This window comes from Pithys albifrons, chromosome 3 (genome assembly GCF_047495875.1).
Source record: "Pithys albifrons albifrons isolate INPA30051 chromosome 3, PitAlb_v1, whole genome shotgun sequence".
Taxonomy (NCBI): Eukaryota; Metazoa; Chordata; class Aves; order Passeriformes; family Thamnophilidae; genus Pithys; species Pithys albifrons.
The window spans coordinates 90,839,953-90,854,973 of record NC_092460.1 but is presented as its reverse complement, the minus strand read 5'-3'; the positions used below and the strand labels follow the sequence as shown (position 1 = coordinate 90,854,973).

Here is a 15,021-nt window from a genome sequence, read left to right as displayed (position 1 = left end):
TGGGTTTGTAGCCACTGGCCGAAGCTCGGCTGCCTCTGCGCCTCCCCATCCACGAGCAGATGTTCGGGACGCACTCCTTCCTCCGCGCCTCCCTGGGCATCTCCCCAGTCTCCGCGGAGCACGGACGCGGTGCCCCCGGCGCGGGACTCGGCAGCCGAGGGGCATCGCCATCCTTCCCCCGGGCGCCCCCTCTCGCCGGGGCCGTGCTGGGGGGGCCGGACGGGGGTCGACGCTCTCCCTCCCGACCCGTCGGGCGCCCTCGCCCCCCCGTCCGGGCCGCTCTCCGCCTTCTGCCGGCCGTGCCAGGCAGCCTCTGCCTCGGCCTTCACTACCGGGTCAGGCGAGGCGGGAGCGGCGAGGCAGCGCCCGCCTCGCTCCACCACCGACATCGACTCTCCTCCTCCTCCTCCTCCCCGCGCCGCGGCCGTCCCCTCCCTCCCGCTCCCTCCCTCCTCCCCGCTGCCAGTTTCTCTACAACTAGTACATCCACGCGCAGGCAGGGTCCGGCCGCCGCGGTGCCATGGATATCAGCTAAAGCACGGCGGAGCGGGCACAGAGGCGCTCCCCGACCCAGCTCGCAGCCCCGCGGGGCCGCAGCAGCGGCGGCCGCTCCTGCCCGCCCCGAGCCTGCCCGGAGGAGCGCGGCTGCCCCGGGGAGGGGGGCAGAGAGGGAGAGAAGGAAGAAGCACGGACTGCAGGGAGTGAATCGGGCAGAGCATCCCCACGGCAATGTCCAAGGGCTTGAAGAAGAAAAGCCACTGGACGAGCAGAGTCCACGAGATCGTGATCGTGAGGAACCCGGAGGGACAGCTGGGCTTCGAGCTGAAGGGGGGCGCCGAGAACGGGCAGTTCCCCTACCTGGGGGAGGTGAAGCCCGGCAAGGTGGCCTATGAGGGCGGCAGCAAGTTGGTGCCGGAGGAGCTGCTGCTAGAGGTGAACGAGACCCCCGTGGCCGGGCTCACCATCAGGGATGTGCTGGCCGTGATCAAGCACTGCAAGGATCCCATCCGCCTCAAGTGCGTCAAGCAAGGTAAGGCGGGCACGCGCCCCCCCACTTCTGCCCACTCCTTTGGGGGCCGGAGCAGGTCTGGGGGAGCTGGGGGGGCGAGCAACTTTGTTGCTGCAGTTTGACTTTCCCCCTCCCCGGCGGAGCCGCCCCCTCCCCGCCGGCGGTGGGAGGATGCGAGCGGCGCTGCGCGGTACCCGCAGCCGGGCGAATTAAATGTGCGTCAGTGACAGCGCTTCGCCATGCCAGGGGGGGACGGACGGGGGGCGGCGGCAGCACCCCCTGCAGCCCCTGTCTCACGGGCGCGGGGCGCTGCCCGACCCGACCTGACCCAGCGGCCCCGGCCACGCTCTGGCTGCTGCTGCCGCGGGCGCTGCCCGTGGGGCCGGAGCGGCCGCCGGGTTCGCCTGCGGAGCGGGGCTTGCCCTTGGCTTCGCCTCGCCCTGGCCGCCCTGGCGTGGGGACAGGGGCTGTGGCCGCGCGCCGGGTCCCTGGCGACACCCAAGGGATGGCTTTAGCATCTCTTAAGTGTCATTAGCGGAAAAGTCATTCATTTGATCCGTGGTGAAAAAGATCGATAATGCCAGGGAACGGGGAGCTCAGAACTGAGTGGGAGGAGAGGCAGAAACTTTTCGGAGAGAACGGATACTCTTTCCTCCCCTCCGTGTGTGTGTGGGTTAGGTTTTTTGGTTTTGTTTTTTTTTTTTTTATTTTTAAGTAGTCTAATAGGTTAATGCATTTCCAGGAAAATCAGTAGAGGAGACGCCACAGATGCTGTTTACATGTTTGTTTCTGTCCTCTTTAAACTATGCTGAGTTGAGCTCTCTGCAGCTGAACGCTTATGAGGAGGTTTCTGCTATCCCAGCAGCATTTCTGAAGCACGGGAGCTGCTTTGGGAACGGCGTCTGTAGATGCTCCTTGGCCATGGGTGGTGCAGCGGCTGTAGGCGTATCGCTGAAGTACGCATTCCAGCCGGGCAGTGAGCCCAGCCATTGAAAACTTGGGAATTTCTGCGGTGGGAAGTTTTTAGATGCCATACATCAGAGGCGCCGGTGCTCTGCAACCGTAGCCATTAGCCTATGCTCAGAGGACACAGAGGAGAGTCCCTCTGACTTTCGGTATAATTTAATAATTGGCGTCGTGTTGTTTAAAGCATAAGCTGTGATACTTCTGAATGCTTGAAGAATATGCCAATTCTTACTTTATCCAAACATGACAGAACTAGTAAAAAGAATTTGACTTCCACTCAGGCCTTCATAATGTACTTTATGATATATCAGTTATCTCAGGAGGTCAAACCTCTAAATATGGATACGATCTGGGATTTTTCTGTTTGTCCTTATGGGTAAGTTGTGCAATATGCTGTAGATCATATCTTGACAGTCAGGCAATGCAGAGAAACACAATAGTTCATGTGATCAGTGAAGATTAGAAATAAGTATAATGGATTCTGTCTTGCCAGTATACTGTCATCTCTGGGCACCTGAACTCCAGAAAACCTGTTCTGTAATTTCTTCTTTTTATTAGTAGTTTTAGTGTGAGTGGTCTTACTGTGAGAGGATTCAAAGAGAAGCAGCAGTGGAAGTGTCAAGAAGATAAGGGTAATTGTCTGTTATTTAAATTCTTACCTTTTTATTTTTTTTCCAGAATTCCTATAGATGCTTTACAGTAAGGCAGATTTTAGGTTACTTTGAGTTACTGTGTGAAATAGTCTCTATCCCACCTCTTCACTGTTTTTCTAATATTTCTCTTTAAGTCAAAGCAACCACCAGTGATTCATTAATGTGTGCACCCTTAATTAAGTTACCTGTCATACATGAATTAGGGTCATTAGTCAGGCTTTAAGTCCAGGAATTACTGCAAGTTTCTGAATGAGACTTAAAGGGTGAATTCTGAATTTGACATATTTTATATATCTGTATCTATATCTGTATGAGGAATGTCAGTTACAATTTTGATGCAAGTTCTCAAATCACTGTTCAGATGACTGCATGTTTGGAAATAACAGTTCAGCATAGATTCTTGGACTGAGAAAGACTTCCTGGCTGGAATGATCTTTCCTGTGCACCAGCTTCCTTGACTTTGCCAAAGGGAGAGGCCTTATGGATCCAAGCTTTCTATTTAAAAAAAAAAAAAGGTCATTGTTTTGTGTGTTTTACTACCTGACTCCTCCTTCAAGTGTGAGCTGGTGTAGTCCCTGCACCCCTCAGTGACAAAGCACAGACAGCAGGAGTCTACGCTACAGTAACATTACTATTCCCCAATAGTATTTTGCAGCAGTGGGGAGGAGAGAAAACGCTGGGTAATAAAATCTTTATGTGTTTTTGTAACTTTTGTGCTCCTTTTAATTATAAAGCACCTTTAGTGTGCTGGAACAAGGTTAATGACTCCCATTATCATTGTTTCCGCATAATTTATCAATAATATCTCTGTCAATTAGAATAGAATGACCTTGAATGCACCATGTGATGTAGCTGCTTCTTCAGTGCTGCCTAGGAATGAAGTCAGAGAGAGATCTGTGGAGGTAGGACACAACTATTTATAATGTGATCCTTAAGACACTGTGAGTATTTCTCTTGTTTGAAAGTTTTGACTATTCTGCAGTGAAAATTCACTTGTAAATGAAATCAGGGAATGGCTAATTCAATTTACAGGACTTGGCTTAGCTGTTTTGAAGTACAGAAAATAAAGGTGCTTTCATGATTTTTCATGATGTTGTGTCTGATTAAACATCCCCTCTTCAAAATAATTAAATAACTCATCATTTATCACATTACCAGGGCAGAACAGTCATTTTAAAAAGTCCTATAGAATACTGATGTTTTATGTTAGCTGACTTTCTTGAATTAAAAAAGCAAACATATAATGTAGGAGTGGCTGTACACCATCAAGAGGAGTAAGCTTCATGTAAAACTGATTTGCAGTTTCACGATTTGATCCAAAATGAACTTTCCTGTATGTGAGATGTAATAAATAAGATTTTAATGCAGGAAATTATTGCCTGGTTTTGAATGGAGAGAAAAGAGTGTAAGAACCAGTATTATTATTTAATCCTAATTATAAGAGTTCCCAAAGAAGTATTCCTTGGAGGCTATTTCCTGTTTGGGTTTTTTGTTGTTGCTGTTAGGGTTGTGTTTTTTTGTGAGCCACTTATTGTGCTAGTATTGGCAGAATCACAGAGATTCTCTTGAAACACATGGGGTGAAATCTTGCTCCAGCTGAAGTCAATGGCAAAGCTATCCTTAACATCAAATAAAGAAGGCAGGATTTCCTCTGCCAAGTCCCATGCTTTTTTGAATATATATCCTTCCAATGGGAGAATTTTATACAGCAGTTAGATTAGTTTGGTATATTGCAAATGTGCATTCTGATCTCCTGCTCTCTGGGGTGAAGAGACTTATGCTGCTGTTTCTTAAAGAAATACTTCTGAATTTCAATTGTGTTTGTTCTTACACGCAGAACAGTTTGGATTAAGTACTGCCGTCTTCCCACAGATGCACAGATGCGTAGTTGTGAAAGTAGCAATGTGTTAAGGAAAGGCGTCTTATTTTGGATAAGTAATCACATGGGGAAGAGTCATATGGGGAGCAGTGTTGTCTTCAGTTCCATTCTCTCTTCATCACTGCTGTCTCAGATCCACAGTATCCATCTTCATTAATTCCCACACAGGTCCATGATGCACACAGACTCATTCCTTGAAGGGTTGCAGGAACAGCCCACTCAGTTGTACTGTATAAGCCAGGATCTTTATTCTTTGCATAGAGTTATAAACTTCCATAGGTGCCCTCAGCAGAGTCCCAATGAACAGTCTGAAAACATGGATTTCAGATCAGGAGCGTTGCAACAGATTTGGTCCTGGAGCTGCTGCCTGACACATCTCTTTTGCAACAAAAATGGTTTGGATGCTCTAAGTAACCAGGTGATCTGACCAACTAAGCAATTTAATTTACTTCTAGAAGTATGTAATGGTATGACCATATGAAATACAAATAACATTGATACTTCATGTGTACAGTTCCTAACAGTTCTCTAATTTGACTCTAAATTGTCCCACTTTAAGGTTCAACCCATAACACTAGCTCCTTATGTAAAAAGACATTTAGTACACATAATGTAAGGAGGAACTTAAAACCAGTTTAATTTTCTCAGTCCAATGATTAACTTAATAGTAAGCATATACTAACATGTTTTGCTGACCTGGGCATGTTTTCAAGTGCTTTCTCAGTCAGTAGAAGATTTGGACCTTAATTAGGATGGATACAACAGTAGCAAAGTTTGGGAAGACTGCAGGCCTATATCCTCCACATCTTATTCCTGGTAGCCGTGACAATGGTTTTCCATTGAAGACTAAAAGGAGAGGATGATACTGTCCCAGCACTCATTGATTTGTGTCTAAGGCATTTGGTAGCCCTGTAGTGTTTTTTATTAATGGGTTCATTGATAAGCTTTGCAATTAAAACCTAGCTTTTGTTTGTTTGTTTGTTTTTTCTTTAAGTCTGTGATGAGCCTTTTGACAAACACTGAAATGCTGTGGTTTTCCAGAGTTTTTGCCTGCACATGTAAATACCAGGTCAGCCAGTTAAAATGTTAGTGTTTCACTACAGACTTTTTCATACACATATTCCTATGTATAGTTATATTTTTAAATAATTTCTTTGGTTATTTAAAGTCGTAAATAATTCTCTTACATGTTCATTAAAACACTCTGTGCATGCAGATTGACTTTTGGTGGTTTTTATTCCTGGGTATCAATATGTACTATGTTGCAAGATGGGTAAGTTGGGTAAAATTATCTTCATGAGAAGAACAGTATTTTGCAATAGAAGAAAGCTGCATGATTTTCCAGAATAAAAAAAGGTCTTGCAAAAAAGGTCTTGCAAAAACCAAGCCCAAAGAACTGTGAAAACCTTCATGGTTGTACTTCTGGTATGCAATGAATAGATAGTATTTGAAGCTAAACTGTACTTAAGACCTACTTCTTTTTCCAAATTTGTGCTCCTTAGGATTTTCCTAATTCTTGAAATTAAATTCAGAGTTCTTTTTTTTTTTCCATTACTTTCTGCCATTCTTCTGCTTGTCCATCTTAATTTAAAGACCATTGAAGCTGACTTCTGACTCATGTAGCTCGTGATTTATTCTTCGTCTCTTCTAGAGAGCTTGTGATGTTTCATGTCAGGAACTCTGTGTTCACTGGCAGTAGAGTTAAGTTCATCAGTCTTTTCCCTTCTCTGAGAATTACAAATGTGCCATTAAAGGATGGGGCCATGGCTTAGTTAGTGCATCATTTCCTTGAAGAAATTAAATAATTGAGAGTGCTCTGCTTAGTTCTGTTGAGTCACATATGGTAAAGTTCATTTCACACTAACACTTGTCTATCTGCTGATACTGTTGACATCAAAGGAAAGTACTGGTGTGAGGGGGTAGAATTGTGTCTGACTTATTTTATGCATCCTATAACCTCACCTGCATTAATTCAGTGTTTCATGAAAGATATGGATTCTGAGCCTTTGCTTTCAATGTTCTTGATCTCCTAGCTCCTTATAGATGAGGAGCTCCTTTCATGACATGAAAGAGTTGATAAATTATTCATCTACATATTTTGTATACAAAAACTAGTGTATCCATGGAAAAAAGTGCTCCTTCAGAGGGAATTTATGGAAGGAGGTGGTGGTCACAACTGTGATTTACAAACGGTGGTGGAGAGGAAAGTGCTGCAGCACTTCTAAAAGCAGATGTTTCTTTTTCTCTTCCTCATGGTGATATAAACAAATGAAAAACCTCAACTTTTTTTTTACTGGAGAGCATCAAGGCAAAGGTCAAAGAACATGGTGCTATTGCTTGACTGTGCTAACATTCTGGAGTCATTTTTGCTTACATAGGTAGGTTTTATAAATATGTGAGTATACATATGTATCTGTGTGAGGTTTTTCTGTTTGTTTAGGGTTTTTTAACACCAGTAGGAATTTTTACCTGTAGGTTGAGGGTGTGTAAGAATTTGTGTAGTATTGCTACAGTATTACTCTAGAATGTTTTTCATACAAGTTTTGATGCATATATATACATATATGATAGTTACAATGAACCTGTTCACTCTGGTGGCCAAGCAATGCGCCAAATGGCACAGGATTCCTCAGCAAGAAATAAAATTATTGTAAACTTTAGAGTAAGGTTGACTGGATGCCTACCCAAGCAGGCGCAGTCTAGAGTGCAGAGTTGGAAAGTACTGATTTCAGTAGCAAAGTGCCTGTCATTGAGTATTGTTGCTGAATGTCATTGCAGTGCTGGACTTAACTGAATTTTCTGAAATCACAGAGGCTGTGATCCCAACAGTACCTCTTCAGCACACCTAATTTGTTACAAATCAGCTTTTTTTTACCTCATAGGAATCTGTTTGGTAATAAGGTGTTGTAGTTTTTTCTGACCATTTTTATAGCTTTCTAGCTGCAGGCTGAAATTACTCAATGGAAAGTGCAATGGCAGACAGGGGCAAAAGAAAAGGAAGATACTAAAGAGCTTTGACAAAAAATATTTAGCACTCCTAAACTGAATAAAAATCCTCATTGGTAATTGACAATGTCTAAAACACTACTTATGGTTTGAATGTTCTTTTAATACCAGCTTTAAAAGTCTCATTTATTTTAACCTCCCATCCATACTTCAGAGCTGAAAGAAGGCTGTTGTTTATGTGTGTCTGCCATGTATTTATCCATTTTACAGTGTGTAAATGAAACATAAATGCATTATTCCTGAACTCTTAGCACATGCAGATTTCTGGAATTCAGACAGCTTAATCAAAAGTTATGTTGCTGTCAGCATAACACTGTCAGGTGTCTTCCTATTCATATATACATTATGATTAGTTGTATATGAATAATGCTGCTTCACTCTGCTTATCAGCTTCAGATGTTTCTTCTGGATGTCTTTGATTATTTCCACAGTACATGAATTCAAGACAAAGGAAAATAAGACGAGGACCAAAATGGAGAAAATAAATTTGTGCAAAAGTCTCAGGAAAAAAATTAAGGTATTATTAAAGTACAACTTTACTGGTTTTAGAAATCACATGTTCTGTTGTATTCAAGAGAGATTCTCCAGCACAGGGAACATGCATTTCCTAGGTCTGTCTTAGTTCCTCTAAATGCATTGAAATCATAGCCTCATTTAGGTTGGAAAAGACCTTTAAGAGAATTGACTCCAACTGTTAACCCAGCACTGCCAAGTCCACAACTAAACGATGTCCCTAAGTGCCACATCTTCAGGGCTAGTGATTCAACCGTTTCACTGGGCAGCTTGTTCCAATGCTTGACAATGCTTTTGGAGAAGACATTATTCCTGATATTCAATCTAAACCTCCCCTGATGCAACTGAAGGCTATTAAATGTTGTCCTATTGCTTGTCACTTGGGAGACGAAGACCAACTCCCATTTTGCTATAACCTCGTTTTAGGTAGTTGTTGAAAGCAATACGGTTTCCCTTCTGCTTTCTTTTCTCCAGGTTAAACAACACCAGCTCCCTTAGCCACTCCTTATCATTTGTGCTCCAGACTCTTCATCAGTTCCATTGCCCTCCTCTGGACGCTCTCCAGCACCTCAATGTTTTTCTTGTAATGAGGAGTACAAAACTGAACACAAGATTTGAGATGCAGCCTCACCAGTGCCAAACACAGGTCCTGATGTCCACACTGTTGTTAGAATCATAGAATCATAGAATCAATTGGGTTGGAAAAGACCTCCGAGATCATCAAGTCCAACCCTTGGTCCAACTCTAGTCCATTTACTAGATCATGGCACTCAGCGCCACATCCAATCTGTGTTTAAAAATCTCTAGGGTTGGTAAATCCACCACCTCTCTGGGCAGCCCATTCCAATGCCTGATTACTCTCTCTGGAAAGAATTTTTTTCTGATATCCAACTTAAATTTCCCCTGGCAGAGCTTAAGCCCGTGCCCCCTTGTCCTATTGCTGAGTGCCTGGAAGAAGAGACCAGCCCCCACCTGGCTAGAACTTCCCTTCAGGTAGTTATAGACAGTGATGAGGTCACCTCTGAGCCTCCTCTTCTCCAGGCTAAACAACCCCAGCTCCCTCAACCTCTCCCCATAGGGCTTGTGCTCCAGTCCCTTCACCAGCCTTGTTGCTTTTCTCTGGACTCGCTCCAGCACCTCAATATCCTTTCTTAACTGAGGGGCTCAGAACTGAACACAATACTCAAGGTGTGGCCTCACCAACGCAGAGTACAGGGGAAGGATCACTTCCCTGGTCCTGCTGGCCACGCTATTTTTGATACAGGACAGGATCCCATTGGCCTTCTTGGCCACTTGGGCACACTATTGCTCATGTTGAGCTTCCTGTTGATTAGTACCCCAAGGTCCCTTTCTGCCTGGCTGCTCTCCAGCCACTCTGTGCCCAGCCTGTAGCGCTGCATGGGGTTGTTGTGGCCAAAGGGCAGCACCCTGCACTTGGCCTTGTTGAACTTCATCCCATTGGAATCAGCCCATCTCTCAAGTCTATCCGGATCTCTCTGCAGAGCCCTCCTACCTTCCAGCAGGTGGACACTCCCTCCCAACTTGGTGTCATCAGCAAATTTGCTGATGATGGACTCAATCCCCTCATCTAAATCATCAATAAAGATGTTAAACAGGACTGGACCCAACACAGACCCCTGGGGAACAGGGGTTGATTCAAGCCAGGATTCCATTGGCCACCTTGGCCACCTGGGCACATTGCTGGCTCATGTTTAGTTGGCTGTTGAACAGCACCCCCAGGGCCTTTTCCTCTGGGCACCTTTCCAGCCACTGTGCCCCCAGCCTGTAGCACTGCATGAGGTTGTTGTGCCTGAAGTGATCTGGCACTTGGCCTTGTTGAACCACCTCACACAGCTGGTCGTGGCCCATCGATCCAGCCTGTCCAGATCCCTCTATAGAGCCTTCTGGTTCTTCAGGAGATGAACACTCCTGCCCAACTCAGTATTGTCTCCAGCTTGACTGAGGGTGTCTACTATCCCATTGTCCAGAGCCTTGATGAAGATATTAAACAGGCCTGGCCTCAATACTGAGCTCTGGGGATCCCCCCTAGGGACCAGCTGTCAGCTGGATGTAACTCTATTCACCACAACTCTCCACGACAGCCGGGCAGTTTTTTACTCAGGGAACAGTGCACTCATCCAAGCTATGACCAGCCAGTTTCTCCAGGAGAATGCTGGTCCAAAGCTGTTCCTCTAAAATACCCACAATTAACTCACTCCAAAGGGAAAAATAGCATTCCCACTTCTTCAGCTGAAAGCACAAGTTAATGCATCTATGTTTCTTTCCCAGGGTCTCACAAAGCTTGTGAAACAAATTTCTTTAAAAAACTACTGAAACAATGGTTCCACCTGAGAAGGGGGGAGAAACATGTTTGTGTAGGATGACTTTCATATGTGTGTGACATTCCTACAAAAACTGAGGTTTACCAGGTAGTGTTTAGTTACCACCCAGTGAGAACCACATGCTGTGTCCCTTGCTACTGAGGTAGCACCTGGACCTCCCTTGCTCACTTTCTTCTTCTCTGGTACTGAAATGGTTGTGGTGTCATTGACCTTCAGAAGCAGTGCAGGACCATAAACACTTAGGTCATTACTGTACCTTTCACCTTGGGAAGCAGGGATGAGAGTGCAGGGGTTCAAGACTATGTGAAAATGGAATTAAAAAAAACCCAAACATGTATGTATTTTATGGTTTTTAGGGAAGACAAATGGGCTATGCCTGCTAGCACAGAAAATCTATCGATGAAGTAATGCCTTCTTATATTTCTATAAAACATTTTCCTGACTGTCTTGAGCCATCCTTGGTCAGATCAGTGTACTTCATGGAGCTCCCCCATACACCTTTTCTTCTTTACAAGCCACAGAACCATATCTGCCACCAGTGTCCTTATTTCTTGCCTGCTCCAGAGCTTTTGTGCTAATAAAGCGTTTTCCTATGTCCCTGGAATTCACCTTGAACCTTTCAAGTAGTGCACCTTTCAGGTCTGATATTAGCAACAACTAATTTATTCTGCCAGTAAGCTATTTCTACTCTCTATGCTGAGTTTACTTCAGAAAGCATGCAGAAACTTGTTTTGACACAGAATTTTGGCATTCCATGATTCCAGATCATGCCTATTCTGATGGGAGAAAGCCTGGTAATAACAATCTCCCATTGTCCGTGGTCTGGGAGATACGTGAAGAGCCTTGACAACATATGGTAGTGTCTATAGCCAGTGATGCCAGTCATCTCATTGAATTATCCAGAATTATTAAATTGCTCACAGAGTTCCCAGATGACCACACTGGGGGCCAGGGTCTTCCCTTTGGAAGTCTGTTCGGTCAGACACTGAGGACAAATTTAAGATCACTTACTCTCTGCAGAGGCATAGCAAGTTTGTTTTTTAAAACTCTGAAAAAATACTGTGTCCTCAATATGCAGAAAAAAATAAAAACAACCCCTTCAAATAGATTTCGTCATTATGAGTAGTGCTGATGCATAGCAGAACTGGAAAATAATAGTAGAAGTATAATGGGCAAAATTTTCTACACTGTATAGTATCAAGTAAATTGTGTAGCTGTGTTAATGTAACATTAGTATTCCAGAGTGGAAATCCTTCCTGCAAACAGATACAAGCTGTCTTTTATTACTTACCTATTTAATCTTGGTATCTTCATATCTCACATTGTCCTTGCATTTGTCAGAATGAAATGTGCAATATGATTTGTTAAATAGCACATATTAAGGTGCTTTTTGTAGTATGAAATAAAAAACCCCAAATCTTCCGTCTTGGTTTGCTTCATGCCAATTATGAATTAGTCTGCATATTTCTAATAAAATATAGCCATTTCATAAAGCAACACCTAACCTGTCTTGCGGAAGCTGAAAGAAAACAAAATTAGGGCATTGGGTTCACTCCAGGACATCAATTTCACATGTCAGTTTTTCTAACACACACCTTTCTTTTTGCTTAAACTGAGGCTGAAAACTAAGGAATGGTCCTGTTTGTACCCCATATGAGTTTTATTGAATAATTTCTATCATGTTACATTCCCATGGCTGGATCTTTAACTAGTATGAAATGAAATGACTGCGTTAGTTTCTGTTATTTCCTGACTAAATCCTTCTTTATGCTAAATCTTCATTAATAAATAGCACACAAACCTCTTGCACGCTTCCAAAATTGTATGTTAATATCAACAAGGATTAATCCCATTATATTTTAATTCTCTGTCCTTGTTTTTTTAATAGGAACGGCATTTTATACTTCAAAGTGTTGCAGAGTCCTCTTGCAAGCTTAATAAGCTCATAGAGCAGCTTGTAGGTGCTGCCATCATGGAAGTGCAATTCTCATGAAGTGGGAATGGCAGCAGCTGCTGAACTCTTATTTCAGACTGAGGGAGGAGGTGAACACTTCTTCATTTTAAACTGTTGCGTGCTTTGGTTAGATGAAGTGTAATTGCCCCCTAAATTCCCTGCACAGCCACTACACTACTCGTGTGCAAAACTGCTTGAAGCTCAGGTCTGCTGAGATGCCTACTCTAAACTTGATGATACTGGATGGTGTGCTGTGACCCCTTCAGCTGTTATACAGTCATTGTTTTTGCTGGTATTTCTGATTTCTCTTTCCATGTATGGTTCATTATATCTGCCTGTTGTCTCATGCACAAAGTCTGAAAACTTGTGAGAGAAACTGCCTTGTTGTAGCAACTAGCTAAACAATTTCAAGTTAAGATCTCTCCTTTCTATGGCAATGCAAGGAAATATTCATGACTTGGTAATAGTTATTGGAGATATTCTGTATCATTTTAACAGAGGACCTATAACTCAAATTGATCATATTTCAGTCCTGGTGATAGAAGCTGTAAGGTGAATAAAGGTTGAGCAATATGTTTAGATTTAAGAGGGATGTGTTTAGATTTTTTTAGTTATTACTAATGTGGAACTTCTGTTATTGGTAGCACTGATCTGTTGTCTCATGATCTTTCTATTGCAGCTACTGCTAGTGAAGCCTATTCAAAAAACCTTAGTTATACTGTGGACAGAGAATAAATTTCCCAAAGAATTTAGCTTTTCATTTTGCCTGCTTGATTGCATATGGAAGAACATTTCTGCCCTGTAAACTTCTGGAAGAATTCCTGGAATTTCTGATAAGCCAGTAAAAAGGTCTTTTCCAACACTCACTCTATTCGGTCATCTTCCAGTAAAAATAGCATAAAAGATTTCAGGAAAAGAATGCATCACAATACTGGAGGTTTTGTTGGAAAAACAAAATCAAGATGTTGGGTTTGCTTAATTAAAAGTCAGTAATTGACATATTAATTAAAAGGTCTTCTGAATTCATATTTATGTCGAGTATTTATGTTATGTCTTTGATACTTACGTACTGGAATAGTCATCAGAACAGATGAACCCATAAAATTTAAAGAGCCTCCTTTAAATATGTGTGAAATAGTGTAGGGGTTTGTGTACTTTTAATCTGACTTCCAGAAGTGTAACAGCTGCTTTGCCTTGATAGAAATTCATGTCTGTGCATGTGGTTTAAGGGTAATAAAATTAATGTTTCCGAGTGTAAAAGTTGGAGAAACTGAAGATTTTAATTTTTTTTTCATATCTGAGAAAGCAACTCCTGCATGTGATGAGAGCAATACCAATGGCTTCTAGAAAAGTAGCAAATCCAACTGGAACCCAATAGTTTTCTTTTGGGTCAATATTAAGTAGGTTTCTAGTAAGTAGTGAGTAACTTTGTCATCAGTTGCTGTAGGAACTGCTTTCAGTGAGCTGCAGAATTCCTCCCTCTTAATCTGAACATTGCTGTCCAGCTAGTGAGGAGGATGAAACATTAAAACAGAAGTCTTCACTTGTATTTCTTTAGACACTAATATTAATCTTTTTATTAGACTGTCTGAATTGCTTCCAGATTATCAAAACCATTTAGAAAAAGAGCTTATTCAGACTCCCCCAACAGGGAGTTATCCTTGATGTCCTTAGCTACCTCTGAATTTCAGTGTGAGGAAGGAAGCTGGCACTGCCTAAAACTTCCTTGCATCTTTGGTCTCCTAACCTAAGTTATGAGATATAGTTCTTAAAGACTCCTGGGAAATTGCTGAGTTTCATACTCACAATGATTATATTTTCATTCTGTTTGCTGTCGTTTTGTAGTTCTGTTTGTTTCTCTTTTTTGTTATGTTATTTAAAGCCTGTTGAGCTTTTTAGGAAGAAAGGGTCCTTCTAAATATGTATGGCTTACCCATAGGACTGGTATTGTATTTCTCCAGTGTAATGGCTTAGTTTTTTCCTTTTATTCTTTAAAAAAATTATTCTCTTCCAACATGAATGTTATTAGTTTATCAAGACTGCTGAAATCAGATCCCATGGTGACAGGTACTACAAGCTGGCAGCGAAAAACAGTCAGTGCCCCAAAGGGTTTATAAGGGCTAATTAGACACAGTGGATAGGTTGGAAGAGGCAGAACTGCACAGTGGTGAAATGACTTGCCAAAAATCTCAGATCAATCAATAACAGAGTGAAGAACACTGCAATGTAATTTAAAAGTCTATGCAAGCAGTACTGCATCCAAGTAAAGGCACACAAAACACAAAAAATCTTCTCCTGTTCAATGAGGATTTCTATTGCTTGAGTAAAACATTTTTTAGGTGTTTGCTTTACATTCCATGACCCCAAGTCTGCACAGGTCTCTACAGATGCGACAATGTGATGGAGTGTTGTCACCTAAAATAAAATGTTTTTCACAAATATATTGAATATATAGGAAACCAAAGTAATATACATTTAATGAGATATTTATGTGTGTTTGCAGTGCGAATTGGGCATGTAGGTACATCAGTCACACTGTAAGAGACATCCATTAAAATTCTTCTGGCCTCTTAAAGCCACTGCCTGACAAGTAACAAATTACAAATAATTTATATGGGATTTCTTTTGAGGTGTTTATTCCCCCACCCACCCCCTTTGTCTTTTTGTTTTAAAACCCTCCTAATTTGTTTTGGAAATAT

General features: G+C 42.5%; 1 protein-coding gene across 8 annotated transcripts in view; it reads left to right on the top strand.

Moving 5' to 3' along the window:
* Positions 1 to 501: 501 nt before the first annotated feature.
* MAGI2 (membrane associated guanylate kinase, WW and PDZ domain containing 2) overlaps positions 502 to 15,021 on the top strand; it is a 729,608-nt gene continuing 715,088 nt past the window's right edge. For all 8 annotated transcript variants that reach the window (XM_071552704.1, XM_071552708.1, XM_071552706.1 and 5 more), the window contains exon 1: positions 502 to 1,030. In XM_071552704.1, the coding sequence (XP_071408805.1) occupies positions 730 to 1,030 (301 nt within the window). In that variant the 5' untranslated portion in view covers positions 502 to 729. The remainder of the gene's footprint in view (positions 1,031 to 15,021) is intronic.